Source organism: Hippichthys cyanospilos, chromosome 8 (assembly GCF_059441005.1).
Source record: "Hippichthys cyanospilos isolate Australia breed blue-spotted pipefish chromosome 8, RoL_Hcya_1.0, whole genome shotgun sequence".
NCBI lineage: Eukaryota > Metazoa > Chordata > Actinopteri > Syngnathiformes > Syngnathidae > Hippichthys > Hippichthys cyanospilos.
This window is the reverse complement of record NC_142376.1, coordinates 20,517,219-20,544,747: the sequence shown is the minus strand read 5'-3', so window position 1 is coordinate 20,544,747 and position 27,529 is coordinate 20,517,219. Positions and strand designations below refer to the sequence as shown.

The following is a 27,529-nucleotide window of genomic DNA, read 5'->3' as shown; positions in this document are numbered from 1 at the left end:
ATCATTTTTAATGAATTTTTGTTTGTTTTATTAAAAATCTCAAGTACCCCCTGGAGTTCCTTCAAGTATCCCCAGGTAATGCTTTAGACATTTGTTATCGATAATAGCAATACAGTACTGTATTGTACTTGCAAACACATTTAGCTACATCTCTTTGAGTATGAAGTTGAATTGGTTAAATCCACTTAATTTAATATGCTCATTCTGCTATGTGCATGTTGTGTTTGTGTAGATCTTAAAAAGATATTTTTGGCATTTTATATAGGACATTTATTTTGCATGCCTTCTCTCTTAGATGAGTAAAAGTAAAGCAGTAAAGTGTTTCGAAGAGTGTTTTGAGGGGTCGCTATGACCACGTTTCAGCAGTTCCTTTCTGCCTAGAATTTCTGAATTGAATCTCATAGACAGAGGATCCTACAGGTGTGTAATGTTTTGAGCAACTGTCAGCAATTTGTTGGCACACTATCATTGTGAGCATTATTAATGGCACTGGCACTTTAGAAAACATTAACGGGGAATACTCTCCCTCACATGTAAAATGTTAAATAGTTTGAAAAGTAACTTTTGGGATCCATGGAAGTACCTCTCGGCACTGCCTCAATGTGTCCTGTCACTTGAGTGGGAGGAAACGCCACACTGGGTCACATGACTGCTTTCGGAGGTGACACTGCACGCTTCAGACCACTTTGAAATCTTTGTAAAAACCGCTAAAGACAAGAACAACAATACACTTACATGCGTTCCATTCAAAGCCACCGACGGCGACTCCCTGCGAGCCATCACTTCCAGTCCGATTGACAGTCCAGCAGCCAACCGCGTGTTCCTGTGCCTCTCTCTCTCTCTCTCTCTCTCTCTCTCTCTCTCTCTCTCTCTCTCTCTCTCTCTCTCTCTCTCTCTCTCTCTCTCTCTCTCTCCCTCTCCCTCTCTCTCCCCCCCTCCTCTCTCTCTCTCTCTTTCTCTAGCTCTCGCTCTCTCTCGTTCTCTCTCGCTTGTCTGAAATGAGAAATGTTGACGCGACGCCAGGCGAGCAAGCTTGTGTCCTGAATCCGCGAAGTGGCTAAAACCTTAATAGCAGTGCGATAGACTTTGTGTTGGGTTAAGTTGGTGCTTTCCGCGTGTCTTGATCAGCTGACCTGCATGTGCGGAAGTGTCCCAGGCTGGCTGGTTTACCGATTTACAGAATGCATCACGCCGTACACAGAGCCGCCTGTTAGCCGTTATGATATCACACAACGCTTCATTGGGTGCACAAAGAAGTTGTTGTCTTGCCATCGTGTCCATTCAACTTAAGGTTGAGGGTAATTGAAAAGCAGTGGTGACCCGTCAGGGCCAGCAAGGCCTTCTCTCCTGGCCTAACATAACCTGATATGATTATCATAATAAACTATATTAATTTTAATAACTATAATGAAAGTCTATTTCATTTCAAATTCATTTTTACTAAATAAATATACAATATTTTTTGTTTTATTTAAAAAAAATATTCTCCATATTCTATTCTTTTCATGTCATATTATATTCATTTGGTTACGCTCCTTCTAGTGTTGTAGCCAGGCCGTATGTAATCTGCCTTAGCCAGAAGCCAGGACATTCGCATCAACTTGGCATGGGCTTCTGTGCAAGCGCAGATATGAGCGGCCTCTATAACTTAATAGACAGCTGTAATAGCCAACTGAGTCATACGATCGCCATCTAGAGGCCTCATGTTAAACGTGACGTGAGTGGATGCTGACTGCAGGAAGGCGGTGCAATACTCAACAAGCAAGCTACGCAGTGTTTGCTTTGCCCGATTGCTTTGGAAGCATAGCGTAGCTATTAGCTAACCTGTCCCAACTTGGCCGTATTCCTGACTGGGCTACCAGGCGCGTGAGCTAACCCCGGCAAATAGTTCTGCTGGGAATTCCTTTTGTCTGCAAAGGATCGATTTGTTGTTTGGAGCTACACTGGATTTGCAAACTTCAATTGTTTAACCAAGGCAGCACCGAGACACCAAAGCACAGCTGTACACACGCGCTATGGTGCTTTTAAAAACTTATGGGGAAACTCGGGTGGATACACAGTATTGTACGTCTCAGTTCGAAGGTAAAGAGACCTCCTCAATGCGCTACGGTGCTTTAAAAAAACTCATAGAACACTCGAGTGGATACACTGTACATCTCGGTGAGAGAAAGAGACCTCCATAATGAAAAGGTAAATAAAAATCGGGAAATATTGAAAAGACTGATCAATTGTGACAGCAGTTTGTTTTGGTGAGTGTGAGCCTTTTCTTTATTTATTGTTTCAGCTTTAATATGTTTGTGTTATTTTATTTTGTTCATATTACATTAATAGTAAAGAAATACCATGATGTTCTTCTTATATTAAATCGTGGTTTGTAATCGTGACTTCATCAAATTTCGTGGATATTTTAACTTTGTTTTTTTTTTCAAGTTTTGACAGCAACACGTATATTGACATTTAAAAGCCTCGGAAAATAGCCTGTGTAGCCCAGTAATGTGTATTTATTTATTTGAGAGTCTGACATCACAGAAGGCGTACATGTTAAAGTCACGGCCAGTCACTGTTGAAAAGTAATAGTCGTTTTAAAATACTTATAGTTTGTGTCATTCAGAATTGAGGGACATTTTGGACTTCAAGATTCTTATCTACTAATACTATCCAAAATGTGACTGGCTCAGTTTACAGATCGAGCATCCATCCATCCATCCATCCATTTCCTATAAGTGCTTATCCCGACTGGGGTCGTTGGCATGCTAATGCCAATGCCAGCCGTCTTTGGGCATTAGGCAGGGTACGCCCTTGAACTGGATGTCAGCCAATCGCAGAGCACACAAAGACAGACAAACAGTCACTCACAATCATGCCTAAGGTCCATTTTAGAGTGTCCAATACACCTACCATGTAATTTTTTTTAATGTGGGAGGAAGTCGGGGTGGCCGAAGGAAATCATTGGGACACGCAAACTCCACACAGGAAGGCTGGAGCAAACTAGAATTTAACCCGGGACCTCAGAACTGTAAGGCAGATATGCTAACCAGCCCTCCATCATGCCACTGCTAACAGATCAATCAATCACAGGGGCAGCATTTAAGTTTCAGAACCTGGTCATTTAGTAGGTATTGCAGTGTCAGGTCGCGCATTTCAATCCTGAACCTACAGTGACGTCATAATTACTGTATTCCTTCCTCAAATGAACTTGCCTCATAATACCATTAATGTGACACCAAGGCTTGAGAATCCACACATACACGTTACATCATCTTTAATATAGGCTAATCAAGCAACATTAAAATACCAGAGCACTTAAATTCAATTATGTTGAATATATTTGACATTTAATTTTGTTATCATTGATTTAATGACTAATAAACATGAAAAAACAATAAAATACAAATAAAATGTTTGAGCTCACCAATGTGGATCCAGAGAGTGCCTCATAATTTGAAAAAAAACTCCATCTTTTTTTGTTCTTTCCTCCAGAAGACTTCAGTTTCTCTGTCTTGCAATTTTTATGTGCGTTTAAGGTCTATCAGGAAGTCTTTATCCATGGACATGGCGGCTAATGCCGAAAGCTGCGTCTGTCCACACGTATGTCAACTTTGTGCAGGTATTGTCATATCTAACCTGTCGTCTGCTGCTGCACCACTCATCGTAGATAATATAGTACTAATAACAGAAAGTAAACGTTTTGCCCCGGACTTTTCTCCTCTCATTTCACTGAGTTTTTGGTGAATTTGGAAGAAAACACCACTTTCTTGTTAAAAATACATTGCAATGCATTGCACTACAGTAAATATTCCCAACTATTAATCTCTGTCAAACGGAATTACAACGAACCCGAAAAAAACTCGAAAGAACACATTAGCGCAAACACAGGAAGTTCCCGCTCTATATAACAGAAGATTGTCCCCTCCTTTTTTAATCTAATACCATCGGATCCAAATGGTGACATGTAAGTGACTCTTTATTGCTATGAGTTTGGCTGTAATTACGAAAGATTTTAATGATATTCATTTAAATCCTGTAGATCATGGCGTCAGTAAAAAAAAGATCGAAAATGACCACAGAAGTGTGACCGTGAAATGCACCCGATTGAGCAAAGCAGGATACAAAGTATAAAACTTTCAGGAAACACTCTGAGTCAGAAAGGCTCAAATCTACGAAACTATGAAACACAAGGAATCCATTCTTACTTTTCTGGCAATTTACCTTCTGAGGTGAAATAGCTTATGGCTCGACGCATAACAATCACCAGACATCAGCGATGATCAATGGGACGATTACCGTATTTTTCGGACTTTAAGCCGCAACTTTTTCCTCATGATTTGAGCCCTGCGGCTTATGGTCTAGTGCAGTTTCTCTGCTGTTTTTTTTTTTTTTTTTTTTTTTCCCAACGGTCAAGCAAATGTGCGTATCTGTTCAAGGAGTCAGTTTATGGAAGAACTATGAAATAGAACTCAAAAGATGTGAAGCAATGGCTGAAAAATGTCTAAAAAATATCTAAATGTAAATTCGATATACAGAATACAGTACATATGATTGTATTTATATTATGATCGTTATATTATCTATGTGCAGTGTGTGCAAAGTTCACTAAATTAATCTATAAACTAAACAATGACCTGCGGCTTATAGTCCAGTGCGTTTTATCCGTGCGGCTTATAGTTCGGAAAATACTGTACTTGCAATGCAATTAGCAACACAACTTGAACTTGTTCTAAATACTGCAGTTTTTGTTTAATAAACACGGATTGGACGATATATTTTTGCATTTTATTGTGTGTGTTATTACACATGTACTGTATTTTGTTAATGTACTTGCATGTTCGCGCAGGACATGTACCGTTGTTTCTCCCATAACAAAATTTTGTTAGAAGGAAAGATTGGACAAAGCAAATAGGATTCCTTAGTAGAGAATACTTACACTGTACTCTCACTTGTGTTGAGTAAAATATTACTTTTTTTGTGTGTGTAATGCATTACACTACCGCGTCACAGCAAAAAATTATGCATTACAGTGATTATATTACTTTTGTAATGCATTACTTCCAAAACTGGTGAAATCTGGCCCAAGAGTGTTTGTAAGTTGTACTTTCTTTGTACAAATGTTGGCATTTATGATAATATGCCCAAAATGAGTTTGTTGATCCAATAGCTTGTGACTGTGGGCAACATGCTAGCTAATGTTAGTTCTTCAGCATGTTATATAGTGCAGCTTTGTATGCGTTTAGCTCTTTAGCTTTTTCGTTTGTGCCAGGTATTTACCTCTGGTATATGTTAGCATATGCATAAGTACTCATACGCATCTAATTAACGTTTTGTTGTGAAATTAATAGCATTTGTAATTTAGTTATATCAACCACTGTTATTTATGTACACTTTTGTACACTGTGAACTCATATTTTATGTGCACTTTATATTTGCCTTTTTCCCCTTTTGAATGAGTTTATCCTTCTTACCTATTGCAGCCAAAGGTCACAAAGTAACTCACAATTTTCCTATATTGGCTATCAAAAATGTTCTAAGCACTCATTGTACATCAAAAAATAAGAATATAAAAAAAAAAAAATCAGTCCTACACAGCAGCCATACGCGTGTACAGAGGTGACATACATTGTGACATCCTATCAATAACACAAAATGATAGCAAAAAGGAATGTTTCCCCGAGCACGAAGAACAAACGTGATGTGATAAAAAATGAGCTTCTGCATTAATCTCCAGTCTGGAAATGACAAGAATAATTTACCAGCAATAAACAGTCAAACTGTGTGTATTTTGATCACACTGAAACTATTCTTAAAGGATGAGTAGTTTCACGTTTCATAATTTTGTAATTTTATATAGTTTGTTTATTATTTTTACACTTGTATGACTGACTAAACTAATTCACTGTATGGACTCTTTAAATTAAAGGGCTGAAAATTGATGTATTTTAAAATAGCGCAATATTGATTCATTTGACTGTCTTTTTTTTTTTTAATTGTAACTTACAGTAAGCTACAATAAAGGTCAGTTCTCTATTTCCTAGACCTTTTTTTTATAATATCCTACTCAATTCTCTAGGTCAGGGGTCACCAACGTGGTGGCCACGGGCCCCAAGTAGCCCGCAAGGATCAAATGAGTAACCCAGAAGCCTGTTCTGCAACTAGCTCACAAGTGATAGAACAGTGTGATTTTCTCGGAATGTTACAAACAAATATACATATATTACATGTACATAACATGTTTTATTTGATTTACATATTCACTACAGCTGTTCCTTAATGATTGTGAGAAATAATTCACATCGTCATTATCATCACATTATTTTGTGCCCTTGTATTAGTCAGTACCAAAGAATTAGCTCTCATTTTCAAAAAGGTTGGTGACCCCTGCTCTAGGTTATTGTAAAACATGATAGACAAGTGAGAAAGCCCACCGCTCCCTCCACCCGCCCAGCGTTTACATGCCTTGGAACGTCACGTTCAACACGCCCACTCAGAAGCAACTGCTTGCTGGATCCGCAGCGAGAGGGAGAGGATACTTGCACACAGCACACACAATCGAACGAGTGCTCAGAGTTGTTTTTTATGAGTACAGTATATGTATGTATTTATATGAATCTTGTTATAATCATGTATGTTTTTTTGTGTGTGTTTTTAACCCTTGATCGCACATAGTGGAGTTTAGTAAACGAGTTTTTTTTAAGGTTATTAATATATAATCTTACTCCTTACACGAAGACGAACAGTTGTATTTGCATGTAACGTCGAGCGTGCAATATAAGTAAATATATTTTTAGTTTAAATAAAAGTTTTGGTCGAACATATTATGGTTTCTAATGCTTTTGGAGATGAAAAACGAGTACTTTTCAGGGTGTGCGAGTGTGTGTTTTTGCCTGCGCGCGCTTGTGATTGTGAGCGCGTATGTGTGCGTGCACAAGGCCATTCGTCTTGCGGGAGGATAAAAGGAGAGTTTTTTGGGGGGGGCTGACACTGACAATTTATGGCTGCCCTTCTTCGCCCTAATAACTCACATATTGTGTCACGGACTGTCAAACCCACGCAGAACACAGCCACGCAGCTATCAATCACACATTTTTACATATTTTTTCACACACTCACACTCTAGAGTTCGCTCCCTTGCATTAAAAAAAAATCATCGTTGAAGAGTGTGCACTTAATATTTTATTGAAATGACAAAGACCTGTGTGAACATTTTCTTCTGACCTATGACCTTAAATCAGGTTAAATCTATGAGGCGAATATGATGCAGAAACTGAACAATCGCATTTGTGGGTTATAAGGACTTCAAGATGACAGTTGCTTGGTTTATTTATTTATTACATTTGGTCCAGATCACACACATGCCTGTCTAAATATGACCTACATGCCATAGATTCAACTGCATCTCTGATTTCAGCAATAACAATTGAAAAACAAACATGTAAAGTGAAATTGTGAAGTAAATTCTCTGTTTTTTGACTGCTGTTGATTTGCACTGCACTTTATACTAAATGTATTAATACTGTCTTTGTACACAAAACCACATACAATCACGACAACAATGCAAATACATACATATATTGACAAGAAATTTACAAAATTAATCTTAATAACTGAAATAAAATCACACTAAGGACCGTTATTTTTTCTTTTTTTAAAAACAGTATTTATTAACATATTATAAACAACGTTTTATAGTTTTGGTATGGTGTGTTTGCGTGTGTGTGTGTGTGTGTGTGTGTGTGTGTGTGTGTGTGCAAATATGTAACCTTTATGGATATTTAACTTAGTTACATTGTTATTATAGGAAAGATAGGGGTTTTATTTTAATTTGAATTGTTACCAAAAAGTGACAAGTGTTTTAGTTATAATTAACTAAAATGCAAATAACCAAAGGTGTTAGGAGGACAAAGCAAATACTTTCTAAAATGTGTATTTTTTCCCCCTTTTAGAAAAAAAATATTTAACTATGTATCGTCCTGTATAAGCTTCCAGGCCATGTTTTCTCGTGGATGTGCCTCTCCAAAAGTTGACCTGTCAAGGCGATTACCGCAGAGGGAGATTAATGGCAAAGGCGGGTTGCAATAATCATCGTTTTGTTTGATGTGACAAGCCTGATAGGCGTTGATTTACTTACAAACTGATAGGCTTTTAATTGAGCGCCGATGGAGATGAAAGCATTGAAAGGAATCCCCCCCCCCCCCCCCCCCCACGCCCCCAGCACCCCCACCCTTTACTCCCCGAAGTCTCAATACTGATTAGCCCTCTCAGCGGTGAATAGTTGGGAGCCATTTTGTACTTTTTCTTTTCTTCGCACCACCTGACAGTCCATCGCTCTTCTCTTTTTACACACACGCACACACACACACAAAGAAGCCAGACCATTTTTTTCTGCATTGTGTGCAAATAAAGCCCGGAGACATCACTGTGTTAAATGTCTGCCTTTGTTGGAGTTGACAAGTGACAGCCATCTGCAAACACTGCGTCAAATATGCATAGGTATGAATTATTTTTCATACATTTGAATTATGCCACGGCTCCTCGCGGTGTGTCAAAATACTCCCGTCAAATAAAGTCGCTTGACTATTTTGGCCCCAACACAAATTCATTGAAATAAATCGGTTGTAGCATTGATTGACAGCCCCCTTGACAAATAACTGATTGATTGCATCGACTGGGGTTGAAGTTAGGAATAGAAATAGGGGGCGGGTTGTATATTATAGTGAAAACATGTGACATTTGCGTCCGCTCCATCACTTAGTTTTTGGTCTATTCCTGTCAACACTCGGTTGTTTAAAGAGGGTGGGCCGGTTGGTTTTATGGTTGCTAGGTACAAAAGTAGAGCTTGTAGGTGGAGCCTTGAAAATATACATTTGGGATATTTTGCCTCACCTTATGAGGTAAGTATAAAATAATTCGTTACCGTAAATGATAAATATCTGCTTGAAACGCAAATAACTCCCTTATAAATCCTTCAAACTTTCTTGACGTTTCATTTTTCTTTCATTTTGCCCTAAATTGCATCCAATAGTATGCAATTGCCAAACAATAACATAGAGAATGAGGGAATTAAAGTATATGTGTTTGATTCATATTTGATTGATTAAACACACGATATTCATTTGTTTATATAAAAATGTTTAACTTAATATACATTTTAATCCATTGGTGTACTTAACTCTTCTACATGCGAGTAATAAAATACAAACGCAATAAATTGACAACAAAGATCATTCAGAAGCAGTACTATTTGACATTTTTTCACAGAGCATACTTAATAGTTCCCTATGAATACTCTTGGATTTTCCGTTTGCATGTGTTGCAACAACACCATTTGTTCAAATGTCCATTGCTTATGCCATTGTAATCAACCATTGTAACATATTTTTAGTCTGGAACAATTTTCTACCCAACAAAAGAAGCGAGTTGGTTTGATGTGAAAACACTTATAAAACGGCACTTTTAGGGGGGAAACGAGTAAGCGTTCTCATCAAGCAAACATTTAAAGATACCACGGGGCTCCTCCCCTCTTGTGGAGCTGTCAAGCACGGTGACGTCACATCCCCTTGACCCTCCAATCACCTCGGGCTGCCATTTGATTGGAAGGCGGCAAAGGCTTTCATCTCGGGACTAATTCAGCTTCTTTTTTTTTTCCTCCTCTCTCCTTCCCGGAGTGAAAACGTCTCCCAGTGTTGAGTGCGGAACTACACGCAGGGAGGACGCGGACACGGACGCACGCGGCGAAAACCTTTCTTTGCCCACTCGCCGCCGCTTCTCCAACCAGCAGGATTATTATTCTCGGTCGCTTTGTTCTGATCGGTTATAGCCGTTTTTGGCGGTTTCCTGAATGCATCTTCGCGAAACTACGCCGTCCACTTGGCTGACCATTGGGACATGAGAACGTCGCCTTCGACGTCTGTCCTGACCAATCTCGGTGAGTTGAGCGCAGCCTGGGAGCGAGCCAGTCGTCCGGGAAGCAGCGATAGCGACGAGCCGGCCTCTTCTCTCTTCCTCCACAAGAAGCAGCAGCAGAGACAGAAGCAGCAGCAACAGCCGCAGCAGCACTCGGCGCCGCCGTCAGACCCGCAACGGCAAGCCAAGCGACTCCCGTTAAAGGTTTTGAAAATGCTCACCGCACGCTCGGGACACATTTTGCACCCGGAGTATCTGCAGCCTTTGCCCTCCACCCCCGTCAGCCCCATCGAGGTAAGAAAGCATTTACGACGTTCCATCAAAAATATTCTTTCAGTGTTAGCTTATAACGAAATGACCGCTTCGTCTCCAGCTCGATGCCAAGAAGAGTCCCCTGGCTCTCCTGGCGCAGACCTGCTCTCAGATCGGCAAGCCGGACCCGCCGCCCTCCTCCAAACTCTCCTCGGTCACTTCCAATGGATCTAGCGACAAGGATTCTAAATGCGGCCCGCTGAAGATGAGCGACATCGGCGCGGACGACAAGTCGAGCTTCAAGCCCTACTCCAAGCCGTCCGACAAGAAGGACTCGTCGGGCGGCAGCGGCGGAGGAGTCGGAGTCGGCGCGGACAAGTCTGGTTTCCGAGTGCCGAGCGCCACCTGTCAGCCGTTCACGCCGCGCACAGGCAGCCCCAACTCGAGCTCGTCTGCCTCCCCCATGCCGGCGGAGGGCAAGTGCGGTGAGCGGGACGACAAGAAAGACTCGGACTGCGGGAAAAACGGCGCGGACGGCGGCTCGGCCACGTCCAGCCACAGCCGGATAAGCGTGAGTTGCGGTGGGATTAACGTGGAGGTCAACCAGCACCAGGAGACCACGCACGGTCCCAAGACCTCCACTTCAGCCTCGGCCTCGGAGTCCTCCCCTGTCACGTCGTCGTCCTCCGCGTCGGTGCTCGGCTCGGGGCTGGTAGCGCCCGTGTCTCCTTACAAGCCGGGTCAGACCGTCTTTCCTCTGCCCCCGGCGGGAATGACGTACCCGGGCGGCTTGGCCGGGGCCTACGCGGGCTACCCCCAGCACTTTATGCCGCACGGGGGCAGCCTGGTGAACGCGCAGCTGGCCAGCTCGCTGGGCTGCAGCAAGGCCGGCTCCAGCCCCCTGGCCGGAGCCTCCCCGCCCTCCATCATGTCGGCCAGCCTGTGCAGAGACCCTTACTGCCTCAGCTACCACTGTGCCAGCCACTTGGCGGGCTCGGCGGGGGCGCCGTGCACGCACGACTCGGCTGCGGCCGCGGCGGCCGCGCTCAAGTCCAGCTACCCGCTCATGTACCCCACGCACCCAATCCATGGAGTGCACTCGTCGGCGCCCTCGTTCAGCGGACACCCCTTGTATCCGTACGGTTTTATGCTCCCCAACGACCCTCTGCCGCACGTGTGCAACTGGGTGTCGGCCAACGGACCGTGCGACAAGCGCTTCTCCACCTCGGAGGAGCTGCTGAACCACCTGAGGACACACACTGCCTTCACCGGGGCGGAGAAGCTCATCTCCGGCTACCCGGGCTCCTCCTCGTTGGCCAGCGCGGCTGCCGCAGCCATGGCCTGTCACATGCACATGCCGCCTTCGGGGGCCCCCGGCAGCCCCGGGACCTTGGCTCTGAGGAGCCCGCATCACGCACTGGGACTCAGCAGCCGCTACCACCCGTACTCCAAAAGCCCGCTGCCCACCCCCGGTGCTCCAGTCCCGGTTCCAGCGGCCACCGGCCCCTACTACTCCCCTTACGCACTCTACGGCCAGAGACTCACCACAGCATCAGCGCTGGGATATCAGTGAGGAGTGGAGACAACAAAAAAGACCTTACAAAGTTTATAATACAAAGAATGCAAATATAAAGACTTTTATATGGACGTATGGACGGGATCCGTGGACTCAAACTGTATTTATTTATATGTCTGCCTAAAAAACAAGCAGGCTGCAAAATGGAACATATTTGAGCAAGTCAAAAAGTGCTTTATGTGGCAACATGAGTCTCGAGCTAAAGTGGATGAGCGGAGCGCACAGTATTTCAAAGTCGGCTTCCTCATTTTGATGTTCATTTCAGAATTGCTCTGATTGTATTTGTTCTTATTTAAAAGGAAAAAAAAATGTCTCATTGAGAAAAGAAAAAATAATTTACATGCATGTTTTTTTCTGCTGGTTTTGTTTCTTAAAATTATGAAAATGTCCACATTTGAAATTACCGTTATTTTTCAGGTGTATACCATGGGAAGAGAATTGGTATTTTTTCTATGTATTATGGGGGTAAAAAAAAAAAAAAGAAAAGAAACAATTGTGTTCCATAAGTCCTTGTGGCTCATTGATTTGACTCACCAACTGTGTTTTTTTCGTTTATCATTTAACCGCTGACATCTGCAGACAGTGTGTTGTTTCCAGCAAGTACGTTTATATTAAAACAATTAAATTGAAAATATACAACACATTATAACTGAAATATGAAAATAGTTGTTGTAAGCGTGTGAGTGTGTGTGAGTTGGTGTGTGTTCGCTTGCTTGCTTGTGTGTGAATCAGTTTAATATTCAATAGAATCGTATTTAATACATTTTGTGGTTTAAAAATAAGGGATGAATATTTTTTGTCATAAAAACAATTCTCATATATTTATATCGTTATGCGTACTATTTCGAAAGTGTGTAAAATTATACATATATTCTTTTAAAGTGTCCGATATTATGGTAATACAATGTGCGTGTATATTTACCCCAACACACACACACACGCACACACAAACACTGAAGGAAAGAAATCGCAGGAAGGAGCTCGATTTTTTTATATTTCCGTCTGATATTTTTGCGATAATTTGCTTATGTAGCGACTGTGTGTGCTACATAATATTTTTAATGCAAAAGTGAAAATTCCAAGGCGTTAAATGCATATTCAATATTAAATAATAATATAATATTTGACTTTTGCACAGAAAATTGCATTTGAAGTGATGTTAAAGCACCGGTTTTGAAAAACAACCTATCAAAACGCATTAACTTCAAGCAATGTGAGAAAGTTGCAGACGTGTTTTAAACTTGCATTTAAATGTAATTTGCTACACATCGTTTGTTCTAATTTTTCTATGTAGCGTCGAAAGTGATGTCATGACGATACAGAGCCATTTCCATGTTTTTAGCCGCATCACGCTGCCTGTGCTGTGGAGGTCCCAGTGGAAGGCCATTCATCATGTGCCCCTCCTCTTGCTGCTGTCACCTGAGGGGGGGCTAAAAAAAAAAAAAAAACAGGAAGGGTGGGGGGGCAGACGCATGTGCGCATGAATTAGCAAGACTACCACCTTGACTTGCATGCCTGCATGGCCTCCTCACCCGCAATGTATATACACACACACACGCACACACACACTTTCGCACACGCGCGCACACAGACGTAACACACACACAAAGCATTCAGTATCATGGGAATGTACGGAGCGGATTAAAGTGGATATTTACTTTTGTCCAGCAGGGCCTTAAACAGGCTTAGAAGCGATGTAGACTTGCTCTGAAAATGGGAGGGGTGAGTGTCATTTTGAGTGGTTACATGCAAGCTTAACGTACAGTATTGGACAACTTACAGCTGCACATCTTGAAGAAACTAAAAAGAAGAGCAGTTAAAAAATATTAACGGAGTACAACAGTGCAGACGCACACAAAAAAAGAAAGAAAAACACTCGAAAGAAACAAGGATATAAAATGCACCACTCTTTCACGCCAGTACAAATATCAATGTGTGTGTGTGTGTGTGTGTGTGTGTGTGTGTGTGTGTGTGTTGTACAGTATAATGATTTTAAAACGGTGTGTGTATCTGATGTTTTTTTTTTTTTTTTCCAAAATAGTTTACATTGTTTGATACGAGGAAAGTGTTTGGGAAGTCCTGTTGTAGATCCTAATATTCTCGATAAGGTGTGCCTAAAATGAATAACCCACCAAAATCTAAAAATAATTAACCTATAGTAAGGCAGTAGTATTAAACAAAATATTTCACAAAGATTGCGATATTAAACAGTACCTTTTGGTAAGAAGGAATGTCATTTTTTTATTGTCAATAAACTTAAATCAAATTTTGAATTTTGAATTTTGAAAGATTTTGATAAAATCAGAAAGTCGCACGAGAGGTCATGATTGGATACCGGCTTGTCTGAGCTAGCGTTAAAGTACACATTTTTACTTATTTTTGCAATATTTATTTTAAAACAAACCACAACAATGTCTTGCGTGCGTCTACATCATACAATCAGCTTTATTGCAAGGACAAATTCCGCGAGTTTGCCCTTTTCTTTGATTTTCATGCAACTGATATGATTGACAACGTCCGCATAACTCAACCCCAGTCTACAAACTTAAAATTAATTCCAGAGATGTTTTGCTTTTTCTTTGACATTGTTTTTTCAATGGACCACTGTTATGCACCATAGAGGTTTAAAAACATCTGTCTCCTCAATCACTTCAGCAAGCTGAATAAACTCCGCAAGTAGTTTTTCTTCAGCTTTTTGCAACACGATATAAAAGCATTACGCGTTAAGGTTAATGATATCTGCGAAAATATATCTTCTTAAATGTTTTGGTGGTTGCAATACATCCCAACGGATTTGTCATAGCACTTCACACCAGCAACAACGGGGCGCTCCAGAAGCCTTGTAGTCCGAAGCCCCCATCACAAGCCGGCTGCCGCATTAGACACCCCCCCCCCCCTCCTCCTCCTCCCCCTCCCCCTTTCGCTCTACTACGTTATATTTGCGCACTCTTGGCCCGGCACCTTATGGGACTTGTTTAAGCCATTTCCAAAATATACATTAAAATAAAGTGGTTACAAATATAAATAAGTAAATAACACAATTTCCACAAATCAGCACCAGAGTTATGATACTTTTGGAAAGCTCAATCATCACTTTTTTTTTAATCCGAAAAAAATGAACTACAGTTAAACGTGTGTTTGAAATTCTGTTAATTTATAAATCTGTTTGAATTTTCAGAAATAGGTTATTTTCGTTTACATTTGTTCTTTTTTCCAAAATAGTGTATGAAGTATTTGTCGGGTGCTACAAACTTACATTTCCGAACAATTTGACATTCCTTCTTCTCTATCATCTTATTACATTAACGAGAATATTTTTTTCCCCTCAATTTACTTTTTAAAGTTCGTTAACGATAAAAACCTAGATGAGCACCAGCTTTTGCACAATCTTAGCAATTATTTTCAAACATGTGTAATGTATTTCGAAACAAATCTCTGAATTGATTTAACAGGGTTTGAAGTCAGTCCAGTACAACACTTGAATAGATGAAGTTGAACATGAATGGTAGCTGTTTCCAAGAAATTCAAAATAAAGTCATCTGCAGGAAAGCTGCGCGAAGACATCTGGCAAGAGGTGAGTGGGTGGGGTGCATGGGTCATGACATGATTCACACTCTTTTTTACGCACACGCACACGCACGGACACGCACACAGAGCTAACCTCATATTCAACTTTAGCACCACTAAATCTGTCATTAGAGGTTGCGTGACACGTCTCTTCGTCTGCTCTAACAATTTTGAGGAATGTCAGTAAGGCATGACGTGTAAAAGGCGATGCACACACACCAGCGCACGAGCAATTATTATCTTTTACGACGTTGTTTTAACAGACAATAAAAGGTCAAAGCTATAGAGGAACCGGACTCTTTATGATCACTTGACATTTTCCGAGTCGCAATTATGCCTTACAATTACATCTTTCCTCTCTTTAATAACATTTGCACCTCTCAGGAGGTGATCTCGGTGTCGCGCCACTATTCTTTTGCACGCGCAGCTGCAGTAAATGTGTCGCTCAGGTAAGATGAGTCATGATCTGCTCAGGTGATTTATTAACACGTGGGCTTGTCCTCTTTGGTGTTGATTGTGGTAATGGAGTCAAAGTGCAGCTTGTAATCAACATGACTCTACTTGTAAATGTTCCCACATCTTTGAGTTTCCCCCCCAAGCTGTCTGTTATTATGAACGAATAAAAAATAATCAATCTTTGCTTTTGTGCAATTTTTAAAACGTCAGATTTTAATCCATGTCATACTAGTACTTTACTGGTCGGCCAAATGGAATGCGCTTCTGTTGGTTGCTCACGCAGAACCCTGGTGTGGGAGGAGTTTGATGATGCCATGGAAAACGACTTCCGGACAAAATTCTGGTCCATCATTAAGCGTCTCAGAAGAGGTAAGCAGTGCACCATTAACACTGTGTATACTGTAATGGAGATGGCGCATTGTTGACTTTGACTCGGGAAGTCATGGGCTGGTGGAAAAATTATAAAACCTCCCTAATTCCACCCACATGTCTAAATGTGAGGTAGCAGAGTTTGGAAACTCAGAGGTGGACTCCCCTATCTATGGGGTCGAAGCCATTGAAGGGGTCAAATAGTGGCAAGGTACCCGGGGCGGATAGGATTCGCCCAGTGTTCCTGAAGGCTCTTGTTGTTGTGGGGCTGACCTAGTTGACATACCTCAGCAACATCGTGTGGACAGCACTTCGTTTCCAGGGAGAGTTGGGCTCCGCCAAGGCTGCTCTTTGTCACCAATTCTGTTCATTATGCTTATGGACATAATTTTGAGGTTCAGCCAAAGCATTAAAGGGGTCCGGTTTGGGCATCTCAGCATTGCATCTCTGCTTTTTGCCAATGATGTAGGGCTGTTGGCTTCTTCAGGCACTGATCTCCAACTCTCCCTGGAGCGGTTTGCAGCTGAGGCTGAAGCAGGTAGGATTAAGATCAGCACTTTCATATCTAAGACTATGGGCCTCAGTCAGAAAGCGTGGAGTGCCCTCTCCGGGTCATGGATGAGGTACTGCCCCAAGTGGAGGATTTCAGGTATTGGGCCCTAGTTCACAAGTGATAGCAGAATGGAAGGGGAGTTTGACAGGTGGGTCAGTGCAGCCCCTGCTGTGATGCAGGCTCTGTATCGGACTGTTGTGGTAAAGAAGAAGCTGTGCCAAAACGACACTCTTGAATTGCCGATCGTTCTATGTTTCTGTCCTCACGTATGGTCACATGCTACTGGCGGTGACCTAATGAGATCCTGGATACAAGTGACCAAAATAGGTTTCTTCTGAAGGGTGTCTGCGCTCTTCCTTAGAAATAAGGTGAGAAGCTTGGTCATGATAACCAATTTTTGTGGGACGGATTGGGACCATATTCGAAGGTATTTCCATATCGGAGCTTGAAAGGAGCCATCTCAGTTTGAGATGGGAGAATTCCAAATCTTAAAAAAATACAATAATCCTTTGATTCCTTGTCCTGAGATCCTTCTTGAACCAAAAGCAAAATATCACTGCACTTTTTGTTCAGCTTTTTACATATAAAGTATAAGTGACTGACAAGAAGCTCACCAGCTCACACACTACCCCAGCACACTCCATTAAGGTGCCTGGAATAAGGGTGCATTTTCATAAAATATCTTTTGTCAGAACGTGGCAAATGGGCAAATTATCTGCGCTAAAACACCCTGACGCATAGCAGATACCTGAAGCAGACAGAAATGACCTCAATTAGACTGTCGAGGTGCAAGAAAGTGTCTCACCGGCGCCAGGAGTGAGTGGCGGCGACAGATCAACACTGCCACTTCTCGCCACATCACCTGGATGAGCGCTTCACATTTGTAAATCAATGAGGAGAGGCGGTCTTTTCCTGTCTGCTCTGGCACTGATGTTTGAGAACCAAATTACCCCCATTACATGCCCTCGCTTGAGGACTACATTTGGGAATCAGAAACGTGTGTGTGTGTGTGTGTGTGTGTGTGTGTGTATATGTGTGATATATATATATATATATATATATATATATATATATATATATATATATATATATATATATATATATATATATATATATATATATATATATATATATATATAAAATGTGTGTGTGTTTGCAGTTGTGTAAGGCCTTCTCTGCTGGCCTAACATAACCTGACATCATTATCATAACTATCATAAACTATAAGAAGTATAATAACTGTGATAAAAGTCAATTTCATTTCCTTAATATATATATTTTATATATATATAAAATTGTTCTCCATATTCTCTTGTTTTCGTGTTGTAAAGTATTATATCCATTTAGTTACGTTCCTTCCAGTGTTGTAGTTTTAGGTTAGAGTTTTTATCCAATTAGAATTCAGCTAACTTGTGTCGCCAAGCTGTATGAAATCTGTCTGCAATCAGACCCAATAGAGGGCATTCGCAAACTACAGTTGAGGGCATTTGCACAGTGTGCAAAGAAAGAGTATGTGCCGTGTGCAAAGACATATGTGAATGGATATGGCGGAAGGTCGCTGTCAAAAAGGCGTGTCCGTGTTTTTAAATAGACGTATGCGTGTTTTCAGTTTTGGATCAATGTTTTCAGATTTGTATTCGTGTTTTCAGATTTGTATCTCTGTTTTCAGATTCGTATCTATGCTTTAGGATTTGTATTCGTGTTTCAGATTTGTATCCGTATTTTACCACTCGTACGTGTCGCGAGACACGCGCATGAATCTTCTTTCGCATGCATGGCTCTATGTCGTAAGATGGCTGTCAAAAAGACGTATCCGTGTTTTAAAATGTATATTCGTGTTTTCAAATGTGTATTCGTGTTTTCAGATTTCTATCCGTGTGTTCAGATTTGTATTCGTGTTTTCAGATTTGAATTTGTGTTTTCAAATTTGTATCCTTGTTTTACCACTCGTATGAGTACGACTCTCGCAAGACAAGTGCGGATACAACTCTGAAAACATGCATACATCTCTTTGAAAACACGGATACGCCTTTTTGACAGCGATCTTACTACATAAATGGACCCATACAGTTAATATCCAGTCCCCACCATCTCTGAGAAGCCAATAAAGAGCTTGGGAAAGTTCTTTGACAGCAGCCTCAGGGATTCAGCTTCCATCAAGAAGACTTGCGAAGAGCTAGAGGGATTGCTGAAGGATGTAGCCAAGACGGGCTTTACAGGAAAATTCAAGGCGTAGGTGCCAACATGTGATTCTGCCAAGGATATTGTGGCTAATGCTCCTCTATGAGTACTCGATCACTACCATCTCAGATCTGGAAAGACGAGTCAGCTTGCTACTTGAGGAGATGGCTAGGCCTGCCGAGGAGCTTAAGCAACATCGCCCTTTATGGAAACACCTGCAAACTGACACTCCACTTGAAATCCATTGGGGAGGAGTTTAAGGTCTTGCAAGGGAGGTGTTGCTGTTCTGTGAGTCAGCAGACCCAAAAGTATCCGGGGCAGGAGTAGCGGTCAAGACTGGCAGGATGTGGAGAGCAGAGGCTGCAGTAGAGGAGGCTATGCCACAAAGTCCTGGTGGGAACAGTGGCCAGAGGAAGTGCTAGTCTACTCCCTGGTTTGATAAGGCTCGGGGAAAGGAGGCAACTAGTCCAGACCAGGTGAGAGCTGTGGTGGAGGAGGTGAGATCCAGCAGAGCAGTGGGAATGAGAAAGCAGGGCGCCTGGACAAAATGGAAGCAGGTGGCGCAGAAGAAGATTTCATGGACTGATCTCTGGCTGGCAGAGCCACACTGCATCAAGTATTTCGTCCAGGCAGTCTACGATGTACTTCCCTGTCCTTCCAACCTGCACTGCTGGGGTTTAGTTGACACACCAGCATGCCCCCTGTGCGAAAGGAAAGGAAGGGGACCCTCGAGCACCTAATGAGTTACTGCCCAAAGGCTCTGGGGGACAGCAGATACCGATGACGCCATGATCAATTGCTCAAAACTATCACAGCCAGCTGTCAAAGATCAAACCCCATTGAGAAAGCCATTAACTTCATTCAACGGCTTTGAATGGTGAAGTCAAGTACAGCACGGAGAGCAAAATCAGGGCTTCTCAAGACTACACAGGACTGAAGTTTGTCAGTGGATTTGGGCAGCCAATTCAAGTTCCACCAGCATGTTGCCAAGACCACCCTCAGACCCAGCATCGTTTTGGTGTCAGAGGCAAGAAAGAACGTTGTCATGCAGGAGCTCGTGGTGCTGTGGGAGGAGTGAATGGAGTAGGTATTTGAACCGAAAAGGGAGAAGTATGATAGCCTAGTCAGCAACTGCCATATATGAGGATGGAAGGCCAGGTGCTTGCCTGTGGAGGTAGGGTGCAGAGGCTTTGCCGGACAGTATATATATATATATATATATATATGTATATATGTATATATATATATATATATATATATATATATATATATATATATGTATATATATATATATATATATATATGTATATATATATATATATATATGTATATATATATATATATATATATATGTATATATATATATATATATATATATATATATATATATATATATATATATATATATATATATATATATATATATATATATATATATATATATATGTGTGTAACCCAGCTACTTTCTTCGTGTCGACCTATCGCGAGATCGATCGCGAGACGTCCTGTGCACGTCTTTTTAAATATGGCCGCGCCCGGCATTCCCTCGTGAGTTGGGTGCGGGACGGACCGTAGCATACACAGGTACGAACCTAGCCGATTTGAATCCGCGATAATCGGCTTCGACCACGACAGTAACTGTTGTGCTGCCACCATTGCAGACCATTGCAGATGTTCCGCCCTTCTCATGAGAAATTGTGCACGCCATGATTTGTTGTAAACGAGGGACTGGTGAGTCAGCATGCTGCTTGTCACTATCATGCTAACGCTATTATGCTAAGGCTATCGTGTCTATGCTTGAATGTATAAAAGAGTACTCTTGTGCAGTCACAATCTGCCATCGAAAACCCTAGGATTTATTTTATGTACACGACAATCATGATCATGGTGATATAATGATTTATCAAGTGATATTGTAAAATGTTGTTTTACTTGGTGAATTGTGTGTAATGGTAGATTACCATATGTATCGCTGGTCCTGTTTTATACAGGCCAGGTTCCCGTTGATGGCGAGCTAAACCCACGAGCGAACTGACCAGTGCGTTCACCTGCCGTGTGACTCACTGACTGAGTGAGCCAACCAACTACCCCTGTGCACATTGTATATATTGTATATATTTTGTTGTCTTCACTGTATATAATAACAACACCTTGCTGACTATATGCATTCCGTTCATCATTGAGCACCTCACTTTCCTCCTAGCCGAGCCAAGATCTTCTGCACTAGCCTAAGTTATAATACAAAACCAACATCATAATTCACATTACAGCATAACAAGTGCTATATATATATATATATATATATATATATATATATAATATATATAATATATTTGTGGTTTGGGTCACTCGCAGCTTAAGTCTGAGCGTTGATTGCTCGCCCAACGCCCTTAAAGAAGACGCGCACCAGATTGTTCAATTTTGCGTTTCATCAGTTATCCGCCAACTCCAATAATGAGGATCCCTGTCATCAAAAATCCAATAATGTCAATGTCCTCAACATCCTCCATGGACAAGATGAACAAACACACCAGCCTCCACTTGTTCCCTGGATCCATGGCATATCCAGCGGCGAATGTCACGGACAGGCAAGAAGGCTTCCCCCTTGCTTGTCATTCTCGCCGAGAACATTTTGTTGATTGAGACAAGAGCTCAGCTGACCAATCCCATGGTTAGCTTTTAAAGACAAGAAATACTACAAGAGGCGACAATGAGCGCTAGAACAAAAGACAGCACACAACAGAAGTGCAGCAAAGCAGGGAAGATAAGGGTTGGAAAGAGGAGAGCAAAATGTGTCTGCTTCTGCCGAGTGTCAAGCACAAAAAACTTGGACATTTGAAAGATGAATGTGGCAAAACCTTAGACATTTTTTTTTCTCTCAAAACTGGTGATTTCACCTTAAACATTCAAATTGCTGTAACTTTATCAATTTTTGAGATACAGTCATATGATAGTTTTTTTTTTTTAAAGGGAATTAAGATTAATTATTTTTATGTGCTATTTTTATGAGCTTGATCAGCCTCGCATTAGGATCAGGACACTTCAGTCCTCTAAGCAGTGTTCTACCAGTACATTGTTGGCATATACTCTTTTTTTATTTATTTTTTTTTAAACAATGCTAAAAATGACTCACTGCATACAAGTGGAATTCTGCCTGTGAGATTCACTCGGAGAAAACGTTTTTACATACTCCCACTCATTCTGCTTAACTTCCAATATGGTCTAATTTTCTTTCTTTTTTTTTTTTTTTTTTTACCAGCCATAGCAAACTCATATTGACACTGAAGCCAGTGAATTAGGAAGTGAACAACAGCAGCTGCCATGTGATTGGCTGCTTGTTGTCTGTTAAGACAGACACCACGAGATGGAAAAGAACTCACCACTTTTGGCGGATTTGGACAGTTTCAAGTTAGTTTGACTTTTAAAATCATGTTATATCACCAATCCAGTTATACTGTAAGCCCATGCCTACAGCCAACACATTTTTTTCCAAGAAGTAAAAAAAAACACCCAAGAAGTAAAAAAAACATCACTGCACCATGCAACACTGGATAAAAAAACACTGGTCTAGAAAAGTTTTTGGAGGTTCAGTACCTCCCAGGCCAGTTTCAAACCTGCATTCAACCAAACCCTTTTTTGTCTGAAAAATAAAATAAGACCAACTCACCAAACGCTTAGGGGCAGATCAAACCCAGGTTAAAAAGCACTAGTCTAGACTAGAACAATAGAGAACGACCAATTCTGAATAGCATATTAACAGCTAAATTGAAAGTATCTCGAGAGAGAATAATACAATAGCAATTCATCAAAATTTGCATTTGGGCTTGTTTGTCCATCTGTATATTTCCTGGTTACCTGATATTATATATTATATTGTCTCACATGGTAAAAGAAAAAATAATGCCGTTTTATCAGATTATGTCTGTGGTGCATAATATAATAGATTGTTGAAATTGAATTGGGTGCTTCTTTACACTACATTTTGCTACAAAGATTTGTGTGTTCTTTTCTGTAAACCAAATGTTCTCATATTTTGTAAGTCACATAGATCATTGTGAAAAATGGTCATAAAAACAAATTTAGTGGAGGTCTGAGACTTTTGCATACTATTGCACATCTTTGTATTTGTTTTTGCACAACTCAAAATGAAGACCTTTGAAGAAATATGAGGGCATTAATAGTTCTATGTACAATGGCAGAGTAAAGAAAGCAATGAACCAATACTACACAGACAAGTAGAAAGTGCCCCCTCCACTATGACACCCTCCAGAGATTCCTGGTCGGAGCGCCACGCTAAAAACTGCAATATATAACACTTATGTGATTTATGAGAGCTATATTTATCATTCTGATATAAACTATTCACCTATTACCAGCCTGCACATTACTTCAGCAATTCATTCATGTCAGCAGACCAAACAATTACCACCGCTCCAAAACTGCCGAAGCCCGTGTTCCCTCATCGCTGCTGCCCCGCGACTTCCAATAGAGACCTCTCAGAGGAAATAAGAGGAGAGCGGGACATTTCTCAACTCATCCAAATGCGGTAAGTTATGATGCCGTGATGTATCAAACATTGATCTGAGACGTTTGGGCCAGCCGAGCGTATTAAGAAGGGAGCACAGCAGACTAATGGGCCTGGCTGCCAGACAAATTGGGCCAGGCATCCCAGCATCACAGCCCCGGGAAATCTGGGGCTCCGTCATCATTTTTATTGCTCTAATGCATTTCGGTTTTAGCAGAGGAATCGCGTCTCAAATTACCTGCTTTTTGTTTCTTTTGCAACACAGAAGGTACCTTGACATAATTGTAAAACACACACATCCGCAAACGCACCCACACATCGTCAATGCTCTGCATCAGGATCTGCTTGGTTCTGCTCAAGTTGTTGGGATTACTATAGTTAGTTAGTATTGTAGTTTGCATGCTCTCCTCCAACATTCCAAAAACATGCACGGTAATTAAATTGGACACTCAAAAGTTGTCCTTTGGTATGTTTGTGAGAGTTCTGGTTTGTCAGTGTATGCCATCAATTGGCTGGCAACCTGTTCAGAGTGTACCCCGCCTAATACCCAAAGACAGCTCAGATAGGCTCCAGCATGCCCACGAACCTTGATAAGTGGTCAAGATAATGGATGGATGCATATCCAGTCATTTTTCAGCCATCTGCTGTAGCTCTACTTCTTGTGGAGTAAAGTTGACCTGGTAATTTTGTGGCTTTGAAGGTAGTACGGTATTAGAACAATAGCAGGAATTTGCCTGTTTTTACGGTCTGGCAAGCATTTTATAAAAACCTAACAGGTGTCATTACATTAGACATAAAATTAAATGAGAAAAGATGTATCAATATGTAAAATCATGGACAATTATAGTAATTTCCTGCCAGCTTAATCTTTCATTTGTTTTTTTTTTTTCACAAATGTTCACTTTAATTCTGAACATACCACAGTGTTAATGTAGGTTAATGACAAACTACAGATGTTATTCAGAGGCATTTCAGGTAGGAATAAAAATGATGTCACTGAAGGCCAAGAGTTGAAATTCATAACCCGCCACTGAATGAATGAAACACTGACGTTTTCTTGGCCGACTTGATTCAACTCCGGAATGAAAAAGAAACTCAAAGAACATCTGTGTATGCATTTTTTTCTTGGTGGTCTGGGTTCAGTACAGAGGTGGTACAAGGGCATTCTTCCTTAGTGTGATGCTACAAACAGTGACGAGAGAATGCATGTACCCGGATTTCTCTCTGGGCAGGGCCAGTGCTAACAGCGCAGAGTAAGCAAGAAATTAAAAATGTAAAAATGCATAATTGAAGAAAAATAACACTTTGGGGCTGTTTAGGGTCATAAATTAATACAGTATCACTCCAAAAAGTTGAATCTCCATGACACTTATTACACCTTATCCTATACTAGATGTACATAAATATACTGTAAAACAAATGCTTAAAGAAGCTGGAAAATGACTTAAGTACTTTCCAGAGTGTAATATGTGCATATAAATTACTTTTGGCACATTGGTGATTAAATTTACTATTAATAATGAGTTTTATGATACAGATCTTTCTAACCAGCCAGTAAAACCATGTACCGTATTTTCCGCACTTTAAGGCGCACCGGATTATAAGGCGCACCGTCAATGAACGGCCGAGTTTCTAAAAAAATGCCATATATAAGGCGCACCAGATTATAAGGTGCACATAGAGTTGAAACCATAGTACTGGCTGGGGTTGCATTAGGCATCCACTAGATAGAGTTGCGTTATGCAGCCACTAGATGGTGCTTTACTAAAGGGAATGTATTAAAAACAATCAGCAAAGTCATCAAACTTTATTAATAGAATATAAACTTTATTCATACAAAATAAGCGTTGTGTGGATATTATACTAAGAAATATTTGTTATTAAAAAAATCAGATAAAACAGCGAATGCGTTATTGGTAATTGCTATTTAACTTCTAAACAGAGTGCAGAATAGATCCAGATCAAGCCATGCACTTGTGAATGCTGCTCCGCAATCCTTTTGATTTTCCCCTCCGCATGCATTATATATTTTTGACCAGCTATTTTGTTATGGAGCACAAAGAAGTTACAAACAAACGGAATTCAGGGAAATCTAAGCACCAAACATGCAATGGTATGAGTTTGAAGCCAAGCGTGGGTGAAGGCTGGCGCCGCCGTCTTTTTAATTTTTTCCTCGGCGTGCATTATATATTTTTGACCCGCTGCTACGGTATGGAGCACAAAGAAGTTAGGAATAAACGAATATCAGGGAAATTTAAAAGACAAAGATGAGTGTGCGGCCACACACTCCTAAGTTCTCAAAAAAAAAAAAAAAATGTTGGGCCTGCAAATCAAGTTAATTAATCGGGTCGCGTTGGCTTTAATACCCTCGGGCCAACTGAACTGGATTTTTTAGGCATAAATTATATCTTATGCAGTCAGCACATGATTTGATCCATATATAAGGCGCACCGGATTATAAGGCGCACCGTCAGCTTTTAAAAAAAAATCAGGCTTTTGGGTGCACCTTATAGTGCGTAAAATACAGTAACTGGCACGCCATCTTGCAGCTCAAACGGCAGCCCACGCAGCATGCATCCATCCATCCATCATCCTGACCGCCCGTCCCCCACGAGGCTGGCAGCTGATTAAGACAACTATAACAGCATTAATAATGAGGCCAAACATACTGACTTTAAAATGCAAAGCGGCGTTGATATACCGCTCTGACCAACACACGTTCCTTTTATCAAATCAGTCCCCGTAGGAACCCAGTATTCATAACAATAGTTCCGCCCGCAGGAGAATTATTTACTACTGGCGCAAACTGCCCAGCTATGTTTTTCCAAAGCCGTTCCGGACTGTATTGATTTAAAGAAAAGAGAACTATTATGAAAATGAGGCAATTCCAAACTGATATGTGATACATTGGAAACTGAAGGTCTTATTGCAATACGCGTATTGTGTCACTTTGCATCGCAATATATCAATATTATCACCTAAGACTAGATAAACTTATTGGATGTACGTATACTCCTGCCATTCGTGTGTTATATGAACAGCACTACTAAATAGCAAACCATTTCTTTTTGCCACCTGATTTTTTTTTTTTTTTTTTACAATATTCATCCCCACTGTCTACACAGGGATCAAAACTAATAGCATGTGTTTTGAGTGACAAAAATAATTTTCTTCGCATGTGTGACAGGTCACCTTTTGTAGAACTACTCTCTCTGTTGTTAAAGTAAGCAGCTGTTAATTTTCTCCCATGTGAAGGATAACAGCACGAATTAACCGGGCTTTATGTATTCTAAAACATGAGGCACGGAGCAACCTTGACAACACACTCGCAAAGCCACACAGTCAAAGAGTCAATCAAAAGCAAATAAATAAAAAATAAACAGATGAAATCAAGGGGAAGTTTGAAGCCAGAAAAGCTGTCATGGGACGATTCCCACCACAACGAGGCAGCTGGGAGACAAGTGAAGGGATGTTTTCAAATCGTAGGTAAATAAGAGAAATCAGGCATTGAACATGCAGGTAATAACTGATGTTATGACTTGGCATTTGCTGTGACATGCATTTGAGACAGGAACATTAAAAGATATCCACTGTTTGACAGGTATCACAGCTCCCTGAGGCGAGAAGGATTCTCATTTTGATGAGCATGTCAGTCACGCTGAAGCCTGTCGACGAGCCCGATCTCGAGCGCAGACGCTCAAGGAATATCTCCAAAATTACAAATGGAATATTTGAACAGCTGCGTAAAGACGAATGATTACGACCCAACTACAAAATGTTGTGAGTGTCAAGGCTTTTCCATTGGAAAACAAATCTATATTGTTTTATTACTATTTTTGTTGTGAGGTCTCACGTAAACCGTCATACTGCAAAACGTTTTGTGTCATCATTAAATTCATCACAACAGGAACTGCTCAGCCCTGTTTTGTGTTGTATTGGAGCGCTTTGCAGCCCTTTGATGCAACTGTCAGGAACATGTTGCAGTAGTACCATGAAGTGTGGCTCAAGAGATTGATTCTGCTCTGAGGTTATAAATGAATGATTTTTTTGACATAAAATCACAACCCATTTTGATTGCATTGAAAATACTATCACATATGGTCTGCCAAGATTTGGATATGAGTACCCCTTTTTATATGAAGCAGAGCATCAA

At 40.9% G+C, this 27,529-nt stretch overlaps 3 protein-coding genes and 1 long non-coding RNA gene across 6 annotated transcripts in view; 3 read left to right on the top strand and 1 right to left on the bottom strand.

The window, feature by feature from the left end:
* Positions 1 to 867, bottom strand: part of lrmda (leucine rich melanocyte differentiation associated) — a 314,493-nt gene extending 313,626 nt beyond the window's left edge. Inside the window, exon 1 of the mRNA XM_088420645.1 lies at positions 736 to 867. Coding sequence (XP_088276771.1) covers positions 736 to 780 — 45 coding nt within the window. The 5' untranslated portion in view covers positions 781 to 867. The remainder of the gene's footprint in view (positions 1 to 735) is intronic.
* An 8,669-nt stretch (positions 868 to 9,536) lies between these two features.
* LOC148420510 (zinc finger protein 503-like) lies at positions 9,537 to 12,368 on the top strand. 3 transcript variants are annotated; one of them, XM_088422215.1, is made up of 3 exons: positions 9,547 to 9,919; positions 10,009 to 10,191; positions 10,271 to 12,368. In XM_088422215.1, the coding sequence occupies exons 2-3, from the start codon at positions 10,111 to 10,113 to the stop codon at positions 11,720 to 11,722; spliced, it is 1,533 nt and encodes a 510-aa protein (XP_088278341.1). In that variant the 5' UTR covers positions 9,547 to 9,919; positions 10,009 to 10,110; the 3' UTR covers positions 11,723 to 12,368. The 3 variants fall into 3 exon arrangements, with proteins under 3 accessions (XP_088278339.1, XP_088278341.1, XP_088278340.1); XM_088422214.1 differs by having other exon boundaries at positions 10,006 to 10,191; XM_088422213.1 differs by having other exon boundaries at positions 9,537 to 10,191.
* A 3,257-nt stretch (positions 12,369 to 15,625) lies between these two features.
* On the top strand, positions 15,626 to 27,182 carry LOC148420508 (uncharacterized). The gene is made up of 4 exons (XM_088422012.1): positions 15,626 to 15,741; positions 16,032 to 16,117; positions 23,265 to 23,397; positions 26,978 to 27,182. Exons 1-4 carry the CDS (start codon positions 15,626 to 15,628, stop codon positions 27,015 to 27,017), a joined length of 375 nt encoding a protein of 124 aa, XP_088278138.1. The 3' UTR covers positions 27,018 to 27,182.
* On the top strand, positions 20,388 to 21,001 carry LOC148420509 (uncharacterized). The gene is made up of 3 exons (XR_015866421.1): positions 20,388 to 20,435; positions 20,513 to 20,582; positions 20,843 to 21,001. It is a non-coding gene; the product is annotated as an uncharacterized LOC148420509 (long non-coding RNA).
* Positions 27,183 to 27,529: the final 347 nt, after the last annotated feature.